The 25,484-nt window shown below is 42.4% G+C and overlaps 1 protein-coding gene across 5 annotated transcripts in view; it reads left to right on the forward strand.

The window, feature by feature from the left end:
- The first annotated feature begins 4,127 nt into the window (after positions 1-4,127).
- The window catches only part of LOC106816845 (solute carrier family 35 member E2-like), a 27,119-nt gene continuing 5,762 nt past the window's right edge, over positions 4,128-25,484 (forward strand). The window contains exons 1-5 of one of the 5 annotated variants that reach the window (XM_014821480.1): positions 4,128-4,154; positions 11,835-12,243; positions 12,416-12,551; positions 12,944-13,192; positions 14,010-14,063. In XM_014821480.1, coding sequence (XP_014676966.1) covers positions 11,940-12,243; positions 12,416-12,551; positions 12,944-13,192; positions 14,010-14,063 — 743 coding nt within the window. In that variant the 5' untranslated portion in view covers positions 4,128-4,154; positions 11,835-11,939. Of the gene's footprint in view, positions 4,155-5,545; positions 5,606-8,854; positions 10,878-11,686; positions 12,244-12,415; positions 12,552-12,943; positions 13,193-14,009; positions 14,064-25,484 lie in introns of those variants that run through there. The other 4 variants (XM_014821481.1, XM_014821479.1, XM_014821483.1 and 1 more) reach the window with 4 other exon arrangements.

The following is a 25,484-nucleotide window of genomic DNA, read 5'->3' on the forward strand; positions in this document are numbered from 1 at the left end:
ATTAAGTAAAACAACAACAACATTTTTTAGTGCGTAATTTATTACGTTTTTATATCACAAAATGTAAAATGAAAGATCAACATTAAGGCACAGACTGACTTACCAGTCCAGTTAAACCAAGTAAGATTCGATTTAGTAAACTACCAAAAATTAGAAATAAATGGTAAAAACGCATGCATTATCATACAAATTATATTACAGAAAATGTTAAACTAAAGACCTTTAAACTGATTGACTCGCACCAGGAAACAAGCTGAGATCATATTTCGTAACATGCTTTTATCACAATGCATAGTGTTAAATGCATGACTCTTATTTTGGCTCAAAATTGGAGGATAAATTGGCTAAAACACAACACAATTTCACACATATTTCTAATGTCAAACTTCAATTTCAATATTCGTTTGCAATACTATGAGAACACATTCGCCGCCACGATACATTCGGACCAAATGCGCCATCCTAATACTGCCCGCCAGTTTTTCATACGCCATATGCAGCTGTAAACCAATGGACCAACAACTTCTTAACAAAGACCCTATCTGGCGCATCGTATACAGCTGTGAATGTGAATGTCGAAGTTACCATTTCTAGGAAATCTGATACATATAGACCAGAGTAGATAATAGGGAAGGAGTGTTGACTTCAAGTAACAGGGAAATTCGTCATTTAACTATTCCTTAGAATACCTACGTGTATACGTGTAACTCAACCAACTGAGCTCAAATCGTACACAGTACGTTCGCCTAGCATCGTGCAAATCGTTTCCTCATATACAACCGCAATCCGGAGATACAGCCTTAAGGCCAAGACACAGCTGCCAGGCGACAGCGCACGGACTTGTAACGACTTTCAAAATTGAAAACTATTGTTTACCTATGAGCCATTGCACACACACGCGGACACCACGACGGGCGAACACCTTCGACGACAAAAAATATTTAGGAACGTTTCTATTCTCTAGCGAGCGTCGCCAGCGAACACTATTACAATAGCCAATCGCGCTGGTCGGCGCGCGGAGCGTGTTGGAGCGATTGGATCAGACTGGGTTGATTGAGCCATAACTGCTCCGGGGGCGCAGAGCGTGCGCGAGTGCGAGTGGTCGGCGAGGAGCCTGCGGAGCCGGGCCCAAAGGTGCGTAATGCGCTTGAGCGAAGCTAGCGCCCGCAAGGGCGCGGAGGGGCGGTAGCAGACATGCGCGATATTGCGTGATCGACCTTGCAGAATTGCGGCCGTTTAAATATTAAAGTAATAGGCGAAAAGTCTATGTTCATGGCACCTACCTGAGTAACAGCAATTGTCTAGAAGTAACGATAAATGCCTTGAACTTTCGTATTCACCATAATCTGCACAATTACGCAATTTTGCATTCTGTTTTGTTTACGTTGCCATTCTTCTCGGGACTTTCTCGCGGTAGCGGAGACAGCTATCACGGTGCGTAATGCATACCGTCGCCTCAATCAGGTCAGTGTAAACACAGAGGTTCATACTAGCGTAAACAGCAGTGTAAGTAATCCGCGTAAAAGTCTGTTATTAGATAAGCTTGTGGATTACAGTCGTGATGCACTGGTATTCCATGCCCCGAACGTGGCTTGAATTATTGACCATAAAAAGCTCAATAATATTTACAACACAGAATTGCAATGCTTTTGTTTTAATTATGCACTTTGTTTGAAGACGCCCAATTTGTATTTTGGATAGTCGGCATACGGCTAATATTCGGAGCTGGTATGATGTGTGTCAGATAACTTTTTTATATGCCCTATAACTGCATAAAATCTTGGTGTTTTTGAATGTTGGTTATAATTCAGTGATACTTTCCTATGAACCAGCGTGATAGAATGAACTTTGATTCCGCGAGTTATTTGCTTCTTTGTGAAAATACTAATCTACCTAGCTGATATAGTCTTACCTGGCAGTTGGAAATATCACTGATTAGCTCAACAATCATTTACTTTCTCCGCACTAACAGCCCCTATATTATATAAGTACGGCAGTGCAGCATGGATATGGAGTTTTTGCACGAATCTTTGTTTCATGTGGATGATGTGTACCCCCAAAAAACACCAAACCTGTGGCGACCGGTGCTGGCCGTGAACTTGTTGACTTAAACGTCGGGTCGCGGTCTCGTTTGCGTGTGTTTTGCGCCGATCGCCGCGACTTTTTGCTCGTTCGGCGGTCGCTGCAGTGTGGTTGCGCTTAAATGTACGGACACGATCTCTCCATTTTCTGTTGCATGAAAACTGAGATGTATCACCGACTAACTGAAAAAAGAGCTCTAACGACCTCTTGCGCCATTTGGTCCTCGGCGATGCGGTGATGGCTCGCTGGGCGAATTGGAGCTGGAGCTGCCTGTGATTGTGCGTGGACGTGCGTACGTGGGGCCATACAACTGTAAATAGAGTCAGACTAGCGCGCCGAGCTGTTGCGTCGGATGTCACTAGTCGTGTCTAGTTTTCACAAGAAGCTTTTATCCATCTGAGTTGGCGTATATTGTCACCACTGAACGGACAATCCATTAGATAAGTGCATTTTGAATAGAAATAAGGCTAATGCAGAATAAAGAACAAACTATTATAATACTAACAACACGCCATCAGAAATTGACGATTATTGATATTTGTAAACTCAGACTACAATACAGCCTTCGCCTCGCAGGATACCGATGGCAGGATGTAGCAGAGAACCTCTACAATACTACGAGAGGACACAATGTGGAGGTTGGTGTTCAATTGCTATATTAGAGCGATTGTAGTATCATAACTAGGTACGTAATACTATAGCCTGGCTGTGCCAGGCTGTTGTGGGGGGGAACAGTATAAACTTTTTTGCAGATTGAAGGGCTGTAGTGCAAGAGCTATGATAATTATTGGTAAATATTTAACTTAAGATAAATACACTACCATTTGTGATGTCTGAATTGCTTGTAAATTAGTTATCTTAACATAAGCCTACCTTTGCTTTGGACGTTTTCCTTTCGACAAAGAAACTGCATTTCGTCCTCCGTCCGTGCTTAAGTTACACTGAGTTACAGTTACTGAGTTGTGTACCTGAGCTCAACTTATCACTAAAATAACGATTAGGAGCACGCTTCCTTCCAGTTTTAAGCGTTCTACTGCTGCGGATGTACACATTAGTGAAACTATTGGTTTCATATTGCTTGATTGCATTCGACAACTCTTCAAACGAGGAGAATTCCTGCCCAATTCTAGTTATATCTTCTCACAACGCATCAGCCATGACAGTCGTATCGCAGTGCATTATGGTTGGCAACTTGGCACTTGTCCGCGGCGCTTTGCATGATGGGATATGATCCGTAAGTATAGAAAAAATGAACGTTCTTACGTCTCCGTAAGGATAGCCACGGCGTCAGATATACGCCGGCTGCTGGGCATATAGCCACTGTGAATAATATATCTTTGCCTTGGTAGTTAGTTTATATCCAATTCAATTCAATGTATGAATTCCGAATTTTATTGTAAAAGTATGCTGCTATGTATTGTAAATGATGGATAATTGCTAAAATAAATAAGAATAAATAAAAATAATCTACGGTTACTATAAATTCCCCTAAAAAACACGCAATACCTGTTTGCAAGTAAGTAAGCAACGTATGTGGACAGACCACAGGCAGAATAAACAGGCGAGAATCTGGAAAAGGGCAATGACGGCAAAGACTATGCATCCCGCCTCGAAATAATCCGTCAGCCCATACACTGTGATCCACGTATATATCCAGGCTACGTAGAAGATTAAAAACGGGGCAATATAGCCGTGGCAGATGAGGGGACGGACAGTATACAGCGAAACACTCTGTATTTCTTCATCAATGAAGTACTTTGACGCCATGATGTTCAGTGGAGCAACTAAGCGAGTAAGCGGCAGTGCTGCTTCCTGTCGGTGACGCCGCATTGCCCAACGATCGCAAACGCGGCCTATGGTTCTTATTAGAGTAGGCCCCTACTGTTAGACTATAACAATTGACCTGTATATAATAACATTTTTCTTATTATTATATTATAATACATGTTATTATATACAGCATAGTATGGTATATCATATTAATAAGAATTTATTTACTGAAAGTATATATCGTTTATTGACCATAGGTGGCGCGATGCGTAAAATCGAGACATCTGACATGTGTTTACGTGGTATTTGTGTCTCTAATTCTCTCTATATAGTATATATATATACTATAGTTCTAAACAGTTTCGTTTCTGATGTTTTCGTATGAACTTACAGTGATTGGTTATGTTATTAATGGGTTATAGTATTTCTACTCAATACATATGTTACCATTAAAGTAGCTCTAGTAGTGAGTAGTACTATAGCCGCTTACATTAACTGCCGCTGGCGGCAGTTAATGTAAGCGGCTATAGTAGGCCCTACTAGAGCTACCATTAAAGACTAAAGACGAAAAGAGTAACTAGAGTAAAGTAGATACTAAGACGGCCGCCAGCGGCAGTTAATGTAAGCGGCTATAGTACTAGAGCTACCATTAAAGTAGATACTAAGATATACCGGTACACAAATAGATGTTTTTAATAACGCAGTGGCTGGAGGTACGGTAGCCGTCGTTCGTTGAAGCCCCTTTTTGGCGTTAGGGTTAGGTTTAGGGCTAGGTTTAGGGTTCGGGTTCTAGCTCATCTAAACTCTCAAATCGTGAATTTATTTCCCAATCGTTATTTCCAAGGCGTTATTTCGAAATCTGGCGCCACCGCCGCCATCTTTGTCTCGTTAAGGCCCGCTTATGTCGGCCTTACGACCTAGTCGCCGACAAGATTTGAATATCGTACGTCAAAAACCGGCCAGATCGCCGATAAAAACATCGGCGACCAAACTCGACATGAGTTCTCTTACGATCGAAAATGCGGTCGCCGACTGCAATCGCAGGAATAGAACATGTTCTATTTCTATGCGGCTGTCGGCGACAAATCGTGAGTGGCAGCCAATCATCGCAGCGTGTCGAGTCACATGATTATCAAAAGTCACGTCATTAATAAAATGGCAGCCTACACGCCACTCGTCAGCAGTTTACAAGGAGGGATTATTGCACAAACCCTTTCTCAAATATATATTAAGTTTTCCGTATATCACATAAAAAAAATTTCTGCACATGATTATAACGATGTTCAGAAAATTTAGGATAGATTTACGAAGTTACATAATGTTTACTGGTAAGCGCCATTTTGTTGGTCACGTACGTGACTTGTTTTATGTATACTGGTCCCGGCATCAAGCTTGTTCTGTTTGTGCTAAAGAACTGCTTGTGCTAGTACAAATACTGGGGCCGCGAACCCGTCTACGTTTCATACAGGAACGCTACGATCTGTTCGGCGATGTGCAGCGTAGTCACTTCAAGTCGACATGAGTGTAGAGCTACGCTGCTAATCGGCGATAAAGTGTCGCCGATAGTCAAATCGTAGGCCGACATAAGCGGGCCTTTAAGTATGAAAGCGAATGGACTCGAGCGTACCCGTAGCCTCGAGACATTAAGATATGGCTACCGTACCCTAATGAATTTTTTAAATGGCAATGACTGAATGAGTGACCATATTAATTATTATTGACTATTGTCATTGATATTGTCTGAATTGTAAATGTAAGTGTAATGACTAATGTAACAACCTCATAGTCATATGATAATAGATATTCATAACCTCATATTAGTCTTCAAAAGTCCTAGGGACTATAAGTATAACGAAGACGGTGGGAGAAGTGGCTCAAATCGATATATATCAACAAATATATAGACAACATACCTATATAATATATATATATAAATTAATATAATATATTATTATTATATTATACGCAGTAGTGATGTCACGATCATCGATTATACTCGATCATCGGTTGAACAGTGGCTCAAACCAAGCGCTTGGTTATCAAAATCCATAATCGTTTGTTTTGTTTAAAAAGTGATGAGAATCAGAGATATCATCGCTACTAGTACTATACAAGTTATCCTTTATTAACATACATGTATTATACACACAGTAGCAAACAGTGTCAAAACAAAACAAACAGTAAACAGGGCTAAACAAGCACATACATGCAGACACGTACATGCACACGACGTTACGCACACGCAGGCATTCAACACCCGAGTAACCGATTGTAACCGATCATCGGTTACTTGGGTCCAACCGTATGATCGATTACTAGTGTTGTCAATCAGTTGTAATTTCGTAATCGATCATCGGTTTGACCCAAGTAACCGGTGATCGGTCACAATCGGTTACTCGGGGTGTTGAATGTCTGCGTGTGTGCATGTATGTGCTTGTTTAGCCCTGTTTAGTGTTTGTTTTGCACTGTTTACTACTGTGTGTATAATACATGTATGTTCATAAAGGATAACTTGTATAGTAGCGATGATATCTCTGATTCTCATCACTTTTCCAAGTTTTCATGTTCAAGTTTGAAATTTTTTGATGAAATCGATTATGGATTTTGATAACCAAGCGCTTGGTTCGAGCCACTGTTCTACCGATGATCGAGTATAATCGATGATCGTGACAGCACTATCTATTACGAAATTACAACCGATTGACAACACTAATACGCAGTGGCTGGAGGTACGGCAGCCGTCGTTCGTTGAAGCCCCTTTTTGGCGTTAGGGTTAGGGTTAGCTCTAGTACTATAGCCCGCATACATTGACTGCCGCAGGGCTATAGCAAATTGTCGGCTGGAAGTACCAACTGCAACCTGTCACCACCTGTCCCCACGAAAAATGGATCGCAAAACGTAAAATTATCGGGCTTTTTAACACTTATCTATCTACGTGGACATCTCACTTATGTTTTTGAACACTTTACGCAACTTTACACCATGTATTTATCTTTTTATTCCACAAAGTAAGCACTACTGGAAATTCCTGTTTGAAATTCTGGCGTGCGTACGCGTGACGTCACCGGTATTGTATAATATACATACACCGGATCTGTAGGCAAAATACATGGCATGTGTATACAATACCGGTGACGTCACGCGTACGAACGCCAGAATTTCAAACGGAAATTTCCAGTAGTGCTTACTTTGTGGAATAAAAGGATAAATACATGGTGTAAAGTTGTGTAAAGTGTTCAAAAAGATAGGTGAGATATCCACGTAGATAGATAAGTGTTAAAAAGCCCGATAATTTTGCGTTTTGCGATCCATTCTTCGTGGGCACAGGTGGTGACAGGTTGCAGTTGGTATTTCCAGCCGGCAATGTACTATAGCCCTGCGGCAGTCAATGTATGTCTGCTATAGTACCAGAGCTAGGTTAGGGTTAGGGTTCTAGCTCATCTAAACTCGATCTCAAATCGTGAATTTATTTCTCAAGGCGTTATTCTGAAATCTGGCGCCACCCGCCGCCATCTTTGTCTCGTTAAGTATGACAGCGAATGGACTGCCGTACCTCCAGCCTCGAGACATTAAGATACGGCTGCCGTACCCGTAGCCACTGCCTATATTATATGATTACATTCAGTGTTTCCCCTGGCCAAAAATTTCTGTGAGGGGGTAAATTTTTTGGGGTGTGACAATGACAATGCAGGCTTTCAGATTTGAAAAGTACAGGAGTCCTGACTACTAATGACTCCCCTAGGACACCATAGGGGGTCTTTTCACGCTCCATAATCACACCCTTAAGAGGCATGATGGAGAGCTCCACTCAAAAATCACACCCTTAAGAATAAGAGGCATGATGGAGAGCTCCACTAAAAATGACACACTCTTAAAAGGGATGATGGAGAGCTCCGTGAGGGCTCTCCATCATGCCTCTTGGGGTGTGATGATGGAATCATGACCAATCCTCAGTCTAGAGTGAAATCCAAAACGAAAATTGGGATGTCATGTCAATCCACTGATTATCATTCATCTTCACCTTCATTCATTCAATGGCTTCGTCATGATTACATTCTTTTCATCCAACAACCCAACACGTGACTAGCACACAGATTAATAAAAGAGTTGATCGGATGTAAAAATAAACTTGTTTTATTTATTCTGACATGACATGAACAGTCTTTCTGAATTTGAAAAGAAAATACAATGTGCATGTATTAAGTTTAACTGTAAACCAACCTAACCTTAACAACCATTATTTTTCATCCAACAATTTCTAACCAGTATACTATGCTTTTTACCATTCACCAATGTTCATAAGTCACAGACAGTAGTTCTCATCACGAATTCATCAATTGAAGAAAAAAATAAATAGCTGTGGTTAAAGACAAAATTGCTGTGGAGAGCTTCTGACACCACAGCATTAAAAAAAAAAATGCTGTGGTCAAGATTTTGGGAATTTCCAGCCCTGAGCTATCTAGCCTACCTTCGTTATTGCTGCCCTCCACATCCTGCAGTTCCTTCTCTAGATCCAATCCACACTTGTGGGCATCACACTCTAGATGCCTAACTACTGTATGTTTGGTAATGAACTGTGTTCCTTCAACGAAATGCAGAAGGCCACTTTCACTTGCGCCTTTGCATTTTCCCCGGTTCTTCAAACATGCCACAATCTTCTTGTGATGGCGAGTCTTACACCACGTGGTCTTGACATACAATGTGGCATTTTTTTCAAATGTATCATATCCAAAAGACAGCTTTTAAAGGTTTTTTCTTTCACAGTTTTTGAAGTTGACAGCGTGCTTGCTGCCGGGTCCGCCATTGTTTTAAGATACGACGAAGGGTGTATGAAAGCTGCATTCTCATTGGCTACTGAAACTAGAGTTGGGCTAGATACTCCAATCAGGGCTCGCGATCCATTTCAACATTGACAACTCTATGGAGCGCTATTTCAACATAATACACAGACTTTTGGTGCACGATTTCAACCACTTTTATGAGGCGCGATCATGCACGCACCAGGGCACAATTTCGGGTGCGCGGTGGAGCGCAGGCACGATCGCGCCCCTTAAAAATGAAAGCCTGCTGAATGTCACTGACTGTGCGCGTTTTGAGGTCCTAGCAAAGCGAGCACTATGGTTACTCATCCAGCTAGGTAGGGGGGGGGAGGCTCCGAGGGGATGGCCCCCGGAAAATTTTGGAAAAAATAGTATAATTTGGTGCATTCTAAGTTATATTTCGATTTTAGTTCAATAAAGTGTGGTTAATTGATGGAAGAACAATGATTTTCGTCAGCTAGGCGGTGTTTTGCACAAATTTCTATGTGTCAGCTAGATACTCTAACAATGATATTATATATTTTTATTCGGGTAGTGTGGGACGTCATTCATGCAGCCTACCTTATAATTATCTACGACATTGTCGACTTCTTATGAACTTAATTTCTTGCAGAAGTCCCAGGGATTAGATTCATCACAGGGGCATGGCCTGCTGGCATAAACTCAAAACGGCCTAGGCATGTGGTGTTGTTTTTGTGCGATTTATCAAGCCGATTAACAGGCGTCAGCGTAGCGTGCGCATAGGGTCCGGAATTAGGTGCGATTCACTAAGCTTCTACGCTGACGGCCACTGTGTATAACTCCATGAAAGCTAAATGGTTGGTGTAGCTTCACTGAGGCAGAGAAAGACGAACATTCATATCTTAGATCGTTTAAGGCTATAGGATTGAAATAAGCACTCGTTTTGACATCCTGCTAATCTTGGGCATGTATATGTATGTGAGGGGGGTAAAGAATCGGTAACACGTATATAAATCACAAATATAGTCTGGGTGGGCGGGGGGGTGCTCATAATGGTAGTGTTTGTAGCGATGGTGGCAAAGGTTTGAGTGGTAGTTGAGTGTCTCTTAGTCTTAGTAACAGCAGCCTGAACACAGAAAGTGCGTTGCTTTCCCTAAACGACTCTAGGTCTCTGACCTCCTCACCATGATTTCTTTCTGGAATATCTTGCATGACCTCATTGCTGTTCAACACGAACTTGTTCAAATTAAACCCTCCTTTGCTTAAAGTTTTTATTACGAGAATTTTGTTCAGAAACGCCCAATCTAAAAAAACACTAAGATTTTATGCAGTTATAGAATAGAAAATTGGATATGAACACATTGTAACACAAAGAAAATAACATCAAGTCGCGAGATTTGTTAGATGTGTCAACCTGCAATTTGTCGGTGCAAACGAGATTGTGCAAGAAACGTGTAAGTCTATGAATGATAGCTGGTGCTAGTAGCACTACTAACTGGCCCAAGATTACAAGAAAAGGCTCGCTGGTAATCGAACTTGCATGTTTTGGTGAATACGAAGGTTCTAATACATTTTATTGTACTCTAGACAGTTGCTGTTGCTCAAGCAATAACAGTAGGTAATTAAACAGTCATACAAGTGGGGAAAATACTAGATAATTCTTGTAAATATGGCTTTAAAACCGTTAGTGTTTCACTGGTGACGATTCTTGCTTCATTCAGTATAGATATAGACTTTGAACAGATAATCATAGACATAAAAAGATCTTAACACTGTATCCTCTACTAAAGGGCGCACATGTTGTTGATATTGAGCTGTCCATCTAAGTACATACATGGGTGGAGCTGGTGGTGCACCATATACCTCCAAAGAGATGTGATGTCATTCTGTAGTGGGTGAGCTAAACTTGTTTATTGTACCATAAAAATCTGAGTGCGTCTCGATCGTCGGGTGGAATCTATGTGGTGAAACACGTGGCTTTAAGACCAAGGATTACGCTGATTTAACAAGAAAACTAATTTAAACGTGTTTTGTCCCAACCATATGGTTGCTCTCCACCTCACGATTTTATCCTTGAAGTGATTCACATGAGATCACGTGACAGCACAGCAAAACCCCCCAGAATGGATCCATCGACGTTTATATCTACCGTGGAGATAACACACTTTTTAACTGGAATTTGCATTGATATTCATACATGTTATGATCGGACAATTTGGAAAGGAGTTTCATGAGGATATTTTTGTAAGTTATGAAACTCCACAATTCCATTACGGTGCATGCACGATAACAACCCTGTCTCTGATAAGACTTCAGGAAGGTTCTGCAATTTGTGAATTGGTGTGAAGTCAGTGTGTAAAATTAACAAGTTAATCCTATTTAATCCCCACTATTTGTCTCTAATATAAAACACCTGCCACTTCTGCACGAAATAAAGTTCATCAAAGATCAACAAAAGGCATAGTTTATTAGCGAGGTTGTGGGATGTAAGGCACTACCCATTTGTCATGTATATCTTCCTCATATTTCTAAGGAATCAGAAAATTAATTGAAATATATGGTTTTATGATTCATGGGCATAATTTTGCTGTTGTTATTCGGAGCCCCGATTGAATTGTAAGCGTGTTTTCTATCAGGATATGCATAATAATCACCTGGGCTTAGTATCATAAATCCATGTTGTTGTCTAAGCAATTATAGAATTGATTCATTTGTCTGTATTTATTCTAGGTTGTTTCTGATCATGTTTGACTTATATTAGCTGCGTTCACACGTATACACGGCCTCGCTGGTTCCATACTTAGTTGGTGCTGAGTTCGGCTGAAATGCGTTCACATGAGATACACGAGCTTCGAGGCTTAGCTAGCTAGGTATAATATGGACTGGTACCCGGTCGACAGTTCCACACGCTACACTAACGTCGTGCAGCGAATGGGTACCAGTCTAGGTATGCGCGCTACAGTTTTGCAATTCGAATGCGTTCACACGACAGACAATACGCGGCCAGCGTGGTGCCGAATATACGCGGCTTACTTGGCGCGGAATGTGATTCCGCGCTAAGTAAGCCGCGTATTTAAGTACGGTACTGAATAAGCCGCGTATATTTTAGCGTGTGAACGCTCAAGTACGGAACTGAAATTCTCGTGTGAACACAGCTATTGCACCCAGTGATGTTGGCGACATGACGTGATTGTGATTTAGGTGCAAAGTCGGCAGACACCAAAGCAGCGGGAGTTTCATTGTAATGCTCAGGATAAATATCTATGTACCTTGTGAAGAAGCAACCTCATAGGAGTATTGAAACGAATGATCGAAATCGAAAAAAGAATGCCGCTTGACATGTACAATAAAGGTTTGGCGTCTGCGTCAGATATGCATGTAAGAGGTGAATCGCATCCACCTCCATTGATTAATAAATCAGTAAGTGATGGCAGCTTGCATCGGACTAGTGACACGTCGAAAGGTGACATATTGCCGGATCATGCCAAATCGGGTCTGTGCAATGCAAAAGCCATGATCTTCCTGGTACTGTGGTATCTCTTCAGTTTCTGCAACCTATTTATGAACAAGTTCACGATAGATACCTTGAAGGGAGATGCCACATTGTTAGGTAATTTTGAAATAAATGTTTATTTGGAGAAACCCAAGTATGATAATAGTTACGCACCGATTTTCAAATGTATGTTTGTTGCAACAGTTAATACGTCTAAAGGTTGATATTGTTTAAGATATTTTCTGGAAATAATGGCCCTCCCCCCCATCAAACGTGTCGTGGTTTTCAGGTGTAGTGCAGATGTGCACATGTATATCAGGTGGCTTTGTACAATTGCACTTTCCCTGTGGAATGTACACACTATCGGAGAGGGAGGAACGGCCACCAAGCTTTCTCAGGAACATGCTCATTCTGGGAACAATGAGGTATGCCTAAAGATTTGGGTTGAATTCAAAACGGCAGGGCAGGAACACTTGTAATTTGAAGAGAATCTTTCTCTCATGTGTGTTACATTTGTTTATAACAGCAGAATCACGCTTGTAACAGGGTGGTGATGTTTTTGAGAAAAGTGTGATGATATTTCTAATAGGTCGGAGACATTTATTAATATGACATTGAGGTTTGTAATAGAGGTTGCTGTTCCTAACAAAGTAATGCCATTTGTAACATGCCGACGACGATTAGAACACAGTATTTGTGTTTAACAGGAAAGTGACGTTAGTAGTGTGGTATAAATCTTCACGGCATGGCAGTAAGGCTCGCCACACGTTGGGTATTGCTCTGCCGTGCACTGCCATCGTTGACTGGCACATTGCAGGTTCATCACTGTCATTCTTGGCCTGGTTGCACTCAAGTTTGTCGCCGTGTCCTTCACGGAAACCGTGAAAAGCTCGGCGCCCATCTTCACCGTGCTGTTGTCGCGAGCAATGCTTGGCGAGAGGACGGGCATCTGTGTCAGCATCTCTCTCATCCCCGTCATGGCTGGACTGTTTCTGTGCAGTGCGACTGAGCTCAGCTTCAACCTGATGGGCTTCCTCGCTGCACTTGCGACCAACCTCAGTGAATGGTGAGTGTTGCTACTAGCTGTACCATGGGGTTACAGTTCTAGCTGAGTTGGGCTTCTCCCCATGCATTTCAGAGTGCATGTTGTGTATGGACGATCTGGGAGTCCTGATACATGGATTAAAATAAAAGTTTACTAGTCATTTGTGTTTTCGGGTGCTTTATTTTCACCTAATGAACTGGAAAAGTTTGAAAAAGGGACAGGAACATAGATATTTGAAAACATTTGGAAATTATGAAATGTTGGAGGATATAAAGGATGTCACGAATTAGCTTTAGAAGGCATGTCACACCCGACATGCAGTAGTACAATGTAAAGGCCATGGCAGAACCCTGCTGAAAGCTGCGTGTCTTCGGGCAGTAGAAGGGGGGTGGGAGGGGTGAATGAGTTTTTCCTGTCACAGAAGATGGCAATGTCTAATGTACTCAGCTACACAAGTGCTTGTTCTTAAACGTTGGTCTATTAAATTGTGTGATTTTAGATGGTTGTGTGACAGCGAGGAAGACGTTATAACTTTAGTAGTAGCTACTTGCTAATGAAACCTCAGCCATAAGAGAAGTTGACTGCTGTTAAATGTCTTTTGGTATTAAACTTGTGAACAGTTTTCTAGAAAACTAAATTCTACACGTATCAGTAAAACTGGTGGCAGGTAATAATAATCTGTTTGGTAATACGTTTATATCTAACTGCTTTCAGTTTGATATCTTATTAATTATAACTTATACAGTTATATCTTGCTTGATAAGTGGTATGTTATCACTGTGGTTTCCCCATCATTCACTGCAGATAAGTTGTATGCATTTTTCTTGTATGACTACAGCACTCAGAACGTTTTTTCGAAGATGCTAAGGAGTGACAAGCGATATCAGTATTCGTAAGTGCTTCCAATATGTGGTACTTATAGATAGAAATTATATTACACTGCAGGGGTAGAAATTAACTTTTAAACAATGGAAGTCCGTTGGACTCCCCTCCCCTCAAAAAGAGGGAGTCTATAGCAAAATGAGGGAGTCCGCAGACTGAAGTTCAAAATTAAACATATTAACAATAACGCATGTGCTTATTTTGAAGATTCATGCAGTTGCACATCTGCCAAATTTTCTTTGGGCATTTGCTAAAAAAATACGGTAATTCCGCAAGGCCGTGTTCAGGAACGAACTAGTTAGTATGACTGAGAGGGTCTATGTCCCCCGGGGTACTGCCGGAGCGTTGCAACCCTGGTACTATCTAATATGCCGGACCGTACCTCGCCTACTCCTCTAACGAGTCTAGGGAGTCGCCTATGCCTACTCCCTAACCCTAACCCTAACTCTAATCCTAACTCTAACCATATATCATATAGTGACCAGGGTATGTTCCGGTATACCGGACCGTACCCAGGGTACGTTCCAGCAGTACCCTGGGGGACATAGACCCTATGAACATTAGTATGGCAGAATTTTCAGGGAGTCACACGGACTCCTGCATATGTCAAATCAGGGAGTTCGACAGTAAATCCAGTCCTTGTATTTTGAAAAAGGCAGGCGAGTGAAAAATCACACACCTTGGCTTGCCGAGGTGTGTGATTTGCATCCGAGTGCCCGCAGGTCACGAGGCAAACTAGGGGGGTTCGGGGGCATGCCCCCCGGAAATCTAGACTTCATGAAATGCCATTTCCAGCATTTTGGGATAAAAATTAGCTCTGCATTTGTACTCTTAATTTGGACATTTTTTAGGTGATTTTTTTTTCATCTAACATATTATCAGTTCTTGAACATATTGATGGATAACTTGAATCACACATTTAGCATGTTTAGTCAAAAAGTAACAACACTCAATTTTTCAAAGCAGACTATTAAAACTTTAAAAGTATTTGCAACATCATTCAGTCACTTGTTTGCATTTTTGTCAATTTGAGGTATTTCAGTTTCATTTCAAGAAAACATACATGTTTTGCAATAAAACTTCACTAAAAACCTTAATCAGGCTTTTTAATTTTCATTGTCAGCTGCATCTTCATCACCAGTCTCGATCTGCTGTAGCAATTGAATACAGTAACAGTCATATTCATCATGTATGGCTCGCGTATGATAGGCCGGACGGTTTTGGTTTTGGTTTTGGGTGGGTTCGGGTGCAAAGCAGTCAACGCAGGCAGTAGGCTTTGTGAGTTACGACGGTCGTGTTGTGTGTATACGGTTCAGTGTGTAACGGAAGAATACCAGAGTCAACGATACGTCAAGCTCTCGTTGGTGATAAATAAATGATGAGCGGATGAATTGATGTTAAAGACTGCTGTTGGTATTTAAGCGTTACAACTGTCGTTATAAACATGTGAACCGACTTCCGGCAATGTCCGTGATGTTTACAACCGTTTGCGTTTATCTTCGAGTTTATAAGTTGAATTAATGAAAAACAAAACGCGAAGAGAGGTGTGCGTTTTGATAATGCTTAGGTGCGCGTTTTTTCGCACTTCTCCTGATCAATCGAGGCGCGCGAGCGCGATCGCGCACCTTAAAACACAAGGACTGTAAATCAGGGAGTATTTGACTCTTTAATTTTGCACCCTGCACTGCGTATATATTTGCTGCAAGCACGTCTGATGCAACTGGGTCGCAAAATGGGATTGTTATTACTTGATGCCGTATGTGAAGTCCAGCCAGATCATTCATGCATCGAGTTTAATACGGCTAGTTGTTGCGAATACGTATATTATTACGCAGTCACGTACGTGTTACAAGCCTTGCAACATTATATCAGGAGTCTATCAATAGACCTCCTACCTCCTGCCTAGACCTCCTGCCTATTGATAGACTCCTGATTATATCCCACGAAAATTATACATGTAACACTTTATCATACAATCATTACATTAACATCATATAAATCAATAGCGATGATCCTGTCGCTTGTGCTAGCACTGAAATAATAGCCGTGTACATCTCACAAGCCTCGCACAAGTATATCTCGCAATTTACAATCACGATAACATAACAGTCGCAAACAGGCACATGACTATAGAACGCAATAGCGATGGTCCTGTCGCGTGTGCTAGCACTGAAATAATAGCCATGTACATCTCACAAGCCTTGCACAAGTATATCTCGCAATTTACAATCACGATAACATAACGGTCGCAAACAGGCACATGACTATAGAACGCAATGGCGATGGTCCTGTCGCGTGTGTTGCTACTGGAGCAACTGTCACCTCATGCCGCTGGTCCCGCATGTGCCGCAATACGAAAGACCAAACTCCACGACAGATGGCCCTCTCGCTCTGGCTCAATTCACCACTGCCACAGGTAGATTTCCATGAGAATTTCTAACGCTTTTTTACCACAAGTTTTACAGCGGCCAGGTTACTCGTATCCTATGTAATAAGATTTGTACTAATAAAAGTTGCAAAGATATTAAAAATCCGACCATTATTTCATGAAAAATTTGATGAAATAGTGATAAGAAATAGTGTGCGGGTTGTGTGCCCAATTACCTCTTTCAAATCACTCGCAAAATGGCCGCCTCCGGCGGCCATATTCGCTCGTTACGCTGATGAGACTACGATGATTTCTCTAAATCCCGGCCCGATTCATAGTAATCTTTTAGTAAAATATTGACTTAAGACAATAATACAAGAATCCTGTTACTAACATGACATTTTCTGTCTCGGTATATTAATTTCTATATAAAACACTTTGTACACACCTTCTAATCCATTGTTTTTCTTTTCAAATTAAGGCTAATATAATATACGGAACCCGCTTAATACGATTATTTTTCTTTGGCCCGTCAGTTTCGTACTTATAGGCGGATCCAGGAATGCCTGAAGGGGGGGTCACAAGTCATTATATTTCTGTTGTAGTGGCTCGGAAAGCGAGTAAGACCCCCGAGGAAATTTTGTAAATAGAAGGCTTCTGAGGATAATTCTAGTGCATACATAAGGGTTATTTTTGCAGGATTTAATCACTTTATATCAAGACGTTTTCAAAATATATACTCTGTATGGACACTAGGCCTATACATCTTTTGAATATATTGTAAGCAAGTTGGAAGTTTTACTGAAACCAAGAAAAACTTATGCTTTAAATGTGAAAGTAGACCATATTTGTAGAACTAGCTGGTGCCCAAACAAACCAGGACTGTGCCAGAAAAATTAATACCATTAAACATTATATGTGCACATCATTCACACTTTCACTCCAAAACAAAAGATATTCAAATTGTTATGAATGGTGTTTTATTACATACATCACGTTTACAGGTTTATAACTGACGGGGGAAGCCGGGCAAGGCTTAATTCAGTGACACAAAACACACAAGGTGTATGTAAAAAGTCATTCAAGAAGATTTATTAGTTGCATACGGCGTGGGTGTTTTGTGGCGAACTTATCCGTAACCAATTTCAAGTCTATCTGCGTTTCGTAGTGAATCGTCATTAGTGCCAAGCCACTTAACCGTTCTTGTCCGATGTTTGTTCGTAAGTAGGTTTCGAGTCTGCGAAGAGAACTGAAACTGCGCTCGCATTCGCAGCTGGTGACAGCAAATGTGCACAACAATTTCACCAGCACATACAGATTTGGAAAGAAAGCCTTGTCGATGACCTTCATTGTGGCTGCAGCGCTTTCTGGTGGCTGTTCACTTTTGACATCACTCCATCTGTTTATCCAAATGTGAATCTCGGCGTTCAGGTTCTCTGGATTCGGAAGGTCATTCTTGAAACGAGAGGCAAACTTATGGATTGATGTCTCCGAGTCCTGGCGAATTGATGCTTTGATCATACTCGGTACGATGGATATTCCTTCAATACATGCGATCTGTTCCTCGCCAAACCTGTCGTGTAGAGCTGCAATGATCTCATCCAGTATCGGTATTGTCAAGTTCCGTTTGTAATGTTCTTGTGGACTTTCTGCATGAATGTTTGGTCTGTGCTTTTGGCGATTCACAACACGTGGTACACATGGATCAACGTTGACGGACTTGGCCAGGTCGATTATTTTGATGAACAGATCTTTGTGAAAATCATCCACTTTGGCGCGTGACTCTTCAAGTGCCTTGATTACTTCTTGAACTTCACGCATGGCATTCACAATATCTAATGTGTTTGACTGTAGACTTATGCTGATTGGGTGAAGGTAAGACAATACATCTCGTGTAGCAACAAGTGCTCCAACAAATTCAAACTTGGTGATTGCAGAGAGAAGGCATTTGGCTTCAGTGACTGAATTTCCAACCCAGTCTGCTGGATGTGTTGAGATGTCCTCCAGTGAATTGGCTGCAGCTTTAAATAGATCTACACAGACATTCAGAGCATCATGCCGCTGCACCCATCGTGTTTTACACAAAGATTTCAATTTGTTGATGCGGGACTTATTATCTCCAGAAACTTCATCAATCCAAGTTTCCAAGTTGTGCTGTCGCTTTGGAGACAAATTGTAAAAGCTCACAATTTTGTCTGCAGTAGACATCATGTTTCGCACCGCTGGCAATGACAGAGCTTTGACAACAGCCAAGTTAAGTTTTAAGGGAGGAACAGTGTGTGTATATTGCTTTGTCGTTGTGCGATTTTATTCGAGCTGCTGTTCCTCGCATAGATCCGCTCATGTTTGCCGCGCCGTCGTAGGTCTGACCTCTACAATCAGCGAGAGCAATGTCCCATTTCTGCAATTTGTCCATGATACGGTTAGCTATGTATTCACCACTCGTGGATTCACAGACGAGAAAACCCATTAATTCCGTTCGAATGTCATTGTTGGCATCCACAAATCTTAGAACCAATGACAACTGTTCGTGATTTGCCTTATCAGTGGTCTCGTCGGCTGATATAGAGTAGAATTTCGCCTTTCGAACATCAGCCAAAATTGTATCCCTCACATATTGACCACACAAGTCGATCAATTCATTTTGAGTTGTCTTGGATCTATATGTTGTTCTTCTGTCTGCTGTTTTGAAGTGATCAGCAAGGACTTGGTCGCCAGCATCAATTCGAAATTCCAACAGCTTTTGGAAATTTCCAGGATTCTTCGATTGATCAGCAATATGAGAGCTATCGTCACGGTGTCCACGTAGAGGTATATTTTGCTTTCCACACAAGATCACAGTTTTGATGATTGGCTGTAACTTACGTCGGTTTTCTCTGATTCTTGCTTCAATACCCTTGTCTATCTGCTGAGTAATAGGCTCCTGTGTACCTTTCATCACTCGAACAAAAGCCTCCGCTGCTTGCATAGCAGCCAGATGGTAGCCTTTTCCTTTCCCTTCCTTGCCGACAAAATGTTCTCCCAATACACGAGACGACTTGTGATAGTTCGTGCAATAAGCTCTAGTGACCAAGATGCTGTCGATGTTCATGGCGAAAAGGGAGCAATATATGCACAGCCCGCCTTTTAATGAAGGTGAATAGACTAATCCTTTATACCTGTGGAGCCAAGAGTGCTGAAACGACCTAGATCGACCATGCTCTTTGTGGGTTGGAAATTCGAAAAGACTATCCGGATTCCAGTGGTTAGTTAGTAGCTGGAATTTGTCTTCGTCAGACAGATCACTTCTGTTGTTTAGTGATGCTCCAATATCTCTTGCAGGTGACTTCGGTGGCCTGTTAACTTTGCTTGGTTCTGCAGATGGATTGTCATGATCCGGGGTAACATTATCTGATATCGGGTCGGGATTTTTTAGATCAGACGAGGACCCTGGGTCACAGGCATGGGACTCGCCGGGTAAAACAGTTGGTCCAGTCTCTGTGACTGATGCTGATGCTTGATTTGGCTGCAATTGTGACTTTGGCACACTGCAAAATATACAACAGTTCCGAGTGCCATATGCTAAGAAAATATGACCTTACTCTAGTACACTACATTAAATATTAGATCTATTATAACTTATGCGCCTTTAGAAGACCAGATTCCGACTCACAAAACGTCTGCTAATTTTATTTTATTTTATAATAGGCCAATTTAAATGCAGCCCGAGCCAGCGAACCTCGGATCCTGGTAGTCCCCCGCTGACCTCCCTCCGCTCCCTGTCGGACTCTCCCTACACCCATCCAGACCATCCTCATTGCCAGCCACGGCCATCTGCGGTCCTATATATTTATTAGGACTTGGCAAGGGTAAATCACTATCTATGTGTACAATATGTACATGTACATTACACATGTACTGCAAATTTATCACAATAAAATCCCCTGTCACGAAGTTGTCAACATGTCATGTATGATCATGATGGTGCCAGCCCAACTTCACACACAAATACATGTACACATAAGCCTAATTCACGTAACACGAACGGCAAACGGGTAGCGCGAGTGATTCCCCTAAAAATTATTTTTTGTCATTCCGTTTCTGGGTCACGTTGGTAAGCCGTCTTTAGCTCTCTAATACTAATAGAGATAGGATAATCAGTGAATAGGATAGGATCAGTGAAACACATACGTACAGTGATAGTATAGAGTAAATTTTAGAATCTAGAATTCTAGATGTTTTCCTTACCTTTTGAAAAATGTGCTGATGTCTGCTGATGAGCCTGATAACTTAATCCTTTTAGACATATTGAGTTTGTAAATCTTTGTACACGAGTCAGAACGGTACGCGACCAAAGTATCACTAGGGCAGTGTAGGCACGCTAGTCTGCTGTCTAGCCTTCAAACATGCTGAGGTATACAGAATCACTGTGAGACTCAAGTTGCTTGGCAACCTATTAGTAGCGCGCGTTATTTGTCATGAGTTATTGTTTATCCAATCCGGAAAGGGGGAGTGTCTGATATCAATGAAATGTTATCATTGTTCAAATGTTATCATTGTTCATAATCAATGTTATCATACATGTGTAGCCCTAATAAGCTAATTGTTTTTATTTAGTTCACATCAACAAACTATGTACATGCACAACAACCACATAATATATTATATTCGATATCGGGGGGGGGGTCACAGTTAGCGGTGACCCCCCCCTCCGGGCAAAAGGGGGTCACATGACCCCCATGACCCCCCCTTGGATCCGCCACTGACTAATGGGGTGCGACTGTAGTAATGAATTGTAGTAATTGAATGAGGAGTTTAGGCTTTGCAGTAATTGTATCTATTTGTGAACAATTTAATGCTACTAAAGTTCTTAATTATCCATATAAACCTATATAAAATATCTTGTACGCACCTTGTTTGTTAATTCGGGGTTAATATATGTTGAAGTGGTTAATACAAAACCAGCTTAATACAATTATTTGTCTTTTGCCCGTCAGTTTTCTACCGAAGCGGGGTTTGATTCCCCTTTGAAGAAATGGAGGCAGATAACGCGGTCTTTCGAGAGGCCACAGTAATTTTAGTGAAAGTGCTCTAGCTCGCCTGAGCGTAAGTGTAAAGCGGACGTGATATGCGGTATTCGCCGCCGTTTGATGTGCGTGCGTGTGCGTGTGTATGATGGTGTGTGTGGTGTTGTCGTTGTGAGGTTGCATAGTTGCGTGCGCGAGTCGCGGTACCGAGCGGGTAGGTTGCGCAGGGATGATGTAGATTACCTGTACGCTCGATATTTTTGGCACCGTTAGAAGTGATAGAATATGATCTTCAAACTTGGGTGGAAAGAACTTAGTTTTGGAACCGTGAGTTGATTTTGAGTGGCGCGCTTTCACTAACATAGGTCAACATGCGAAACCTAGAGAGCAGAAAGACGAGATGGTGGTTGCACGGTCGGAGGGGCGCGGCAGGAGTGGTCTGTCGCGCTCGGCGAGTGTACATGGTCTATCTATGGGGATCATGCATGCAGGTTCGAGTCGCGGTTCGATCCATGAGTCCGATCCGATCGATGCATCATCGGATGCATGCAGTCATCATCATCCCTTCTTGCTTCTTCTTTGGTGCTTTCTTCCTTTTCATCTATCATCGGGGTGTCACTCGTTGCGTGGTCGACCCTGGGCCATCGCGGAGCGGGGATTGGTTTCTTCTCTGCTGGTTCACTTTGCTATTGGAGATATGTAACCTATGATAGGTATATGAGTAGATAGATTCTAGTTCGTCGCGTCATTGTGTCTGAAGGTGTAAACAGGAGCCCTTACGGCCCTTGGTCTTCTTCTTTTTTTTCTTCTTCGCTTCCTCCACTTCATCATTGTTTCTAGCTTCGGAATAAATTAAAAAAAGGAAATCGCCAATAAATGAGCAAGACCGAAGGGCGAAGCAACATCTTCGCAGGTGAATGGTACCAAGGTGTTGACCTGCGGGCGGGCCGCGGGTGTACGCAGGGACGGCCTAGGCCGCACACGCGGCTGTTGATTCGGGTTTCGTTTATTAAAAATTATTCTTACCATGCTCTTCAACCTACAGATGACTCACGCGCGGGGAACACGTCGTTGGTTAAAACGGACGCATGGCGAACAGTCGGTTGCGTCAAAATTGCCCACAGCCGGGCCGCAGATGACGGGTCCATCGGCGATTTGCGTGGCCCGGGTCGGCCAATGCAGGCGGTGTGGTTGGTGGGAGGAGAAATTGAATTAATTAGCGGCGCGTTGCGCATCGCGGTGCGGTTTTGGTCTGCGCGACGTAGACGTGTATGAGACACTCAAATGTCCGGCTGAGGGCCAGCAGCTTTCATCGAGTGCTTTACCTACACGTGTTCGCGGGCAGGCGCGCTATTGCCGTGTCCGTACTCTGTTTGTACAAGTACGCCTCCAGGGCGAAGCGCTAAGCTAAATAAAGCGCTGAGCCAGATAACGTCCAATTCCGATATTATTAGAATTTGTTGATTTTGTTTTCCCATTAAACGCAAAAATTCACTATGATATAAATTGTTTACTTTAATTATTGCGTAATGCTGCTCTCGCATTCGGGAAAGGCATATTCCGGCGTTGGGTTTGGCGGGGCGGATGGGGCAAAAATAGCAAAGGTTTGTTCGAGTGGTACGAGGCACCCGAGGCCTAATCATACATGCAAGCGATTCTAAAAAGGAGCGAGGAATGATGAAAATGAAATGTAGATACAAATCACAACTGCTACTACATCGTAGCTTCTTGTAGCCCGTCAGCATTTTACGCGTGGCATCATTCGCCCTCACTGCATCAGGATGTGTTGCTGGCAGAGTTCATCGAATGTTTTTCCCGGCTCCTTTTCATCGTAGATAATAACTACTACATGACGCGTGTACATGGCGGCGAAAAAGAATGCAAACAAGGAAGCGCTGAACACTCTCTCGCCGTACTCCCCATCGATATTATTGCAACGTGCGATAGGAAACGTAGTTACGCCGTTGTGCAAAGCAGCATGTTCTAATATTTTATAACTTCTGTAAACGGTGGAGCATATGGTAGAGCGGCTTCGATTCTGCGCGCGAGTGTAAGGGAGTTGTGTTTGTGTACCGCGGTTTGCACTTAAGCCAAACCCCCACAGGACGGCCGACCGCCTCGTCGAGCGCAGCGCTGCGGTTCTCGCCAGAAGCACAGAGAGCGTGGCCTTAGTACAGTGCCCACGATCCGCGTCGCACGCTGGGTACAGACCGCGCGCAGGCAGACGAACGCACGCACGCGACGCGCACCGAATAACCCGGGCACGACTACAAGTGCGGTAGATAGGGGTCCATGCATGAATCAACGGTGCTCTCCGCCTAGGGACGTCAGGTGCCTGCGGGTCGGGACGCCACGCGACGCGTCGGCGTCCGGGCACGGCAACGGCATGTGGGTTCATGCACGCACGCACGCAGATAATACGCGCTCACGAGCCACGCTCGGTGCACGCACACGTCCAACCGCAAATGCCTGGTGCTTGCACGCCACGCACGGCAGCACGGATGCTAGATGTTGAGGCGGCGTGCAGGGGGCGAGGGTTGCGGCTTCGCGCTGCACGCAAGTAAACAGCAGCAAGCAGGGCACAGATGCAATCGCATAGGCGTGCGTGCATGTAACTGAGCACAATCACCCTATACTTAGCGATCAGCGATAGCTGGTAATTGCAGTGAATAAAGTAGTATCAGTACAGGCCGAGTATCTTGGTAGAGAGCAACTCTATAGCGCATAGGTGCGAAGGAAAGCCAGATCGTAGGCCCCTACATATGTGATAGAGAGAAACATGTAGAGAATGCGATATATATATCGGTCACATTAGAGTGAATACAATTATGTTTTTATTCACACCTGATAACATTAATGTCGTTTTTCAAACTATGTTGCCGTGAGATGTTAAAGCTAGTTTCTCGAGGTGCTTAAAAATTTCTTTGATATTTTCGAAGTAATTTTGAGACGCGAGAAAGACATACGAATGACGGGTCTTAACCGGCTTGGTGTCCGCTTTTATTGCAGTTTTAAACCCTTAATTGTATAAAAGCGGAAACCGAACCCTAGTTTTAATAAACATTCAGCAATAAACAGCAATAACAACTATAATAATAAAGCATTTATCGTTTTTTCACAATTATTTACCGCTTGGTGCTTCAGCAGCGATAGCGTCATGAATGAATCTTATCTTTCGTCATTAGCAATTACACTCGAACTGCATATTCCACGTCATTGCTCATTAACCAGTGAAGCAACACAAGACAATCTGCTAATACTGCAAGTAATGCGAGAAGCATTTCGCGTAAAGAAGTGTCGCCAGTGGCCGTTTGACAGTGCAGTTCACAACTGATACCTGTTCACAGCGCGTATCCAACGTGGGCGGCAATACAAAGCAATTTCAGATGCCAGCTTCCGTATTTTTAAGCGAGCCGGGGCAAAAAAAACGCGCTCGGTAATAAAACGCCAGGAGAAATTAATTCTATAGAAATTCTTTTTTACATAAAACATACACTGATACGACCCGTGATGTCTGTCTAGGAATCGCTTTACATCATACCTGTAATTGACTGTCACTCTAAAAGAAAGTAGCTGTCATATCAACGTTTCCGCCTTGATACCAATGGTTTTCTGTCATAATGCTTACAATTAACATCTAACTCTGCCGAAAATTTTGCGCAACACAGTAAGAGCAGTAAAGGAGGACTGGCGCCGTCTGATTTACTGATCCAGCAAACTTTATTGATCTCATGGTTAAATATGTATCCCCGTCAGAGACAGATTGTGCATGATATGCGTGGCTGAGTTTGTCTCTATATTGAACGTGAATTTTTTTCCAGTATTGCCTGTTTAGTGAAAAGACGCTCAAGCAAACTTAACTGCAAACTTTGTTAGTTTTTTTTTTTTTTTCGAAAACTGATTTATTCTCCATTTATGTGAACGGTTACCCATTGTTAGTGTAGAAAATTTAATATGTGGTTCTAAGGAAGACAGAGGCAGCCAGATAGTGTTAGTAAAATCTAACGATTTGGGCCAACTTCGGAGTTATGTTTTTTCAACGATTACTAGACTCACT

The sequence above is a fragment of the Priapulus caudatus genome, unplaced genomic scaffold (assembly GCF_000485595.1).
Source record: "Priapulus caudatus unplaced genomic scaffold, Priapulus_caudatus-5.0.1 Scaffold1504, whole genome shotgun sequence".
Lineage (NCBI taxonomy): Eukaryota > Metazoa > Priapulida > Priapulimorpha > Priapulimorphida > Priapulidae > Priapulus > Priapulus caudatus.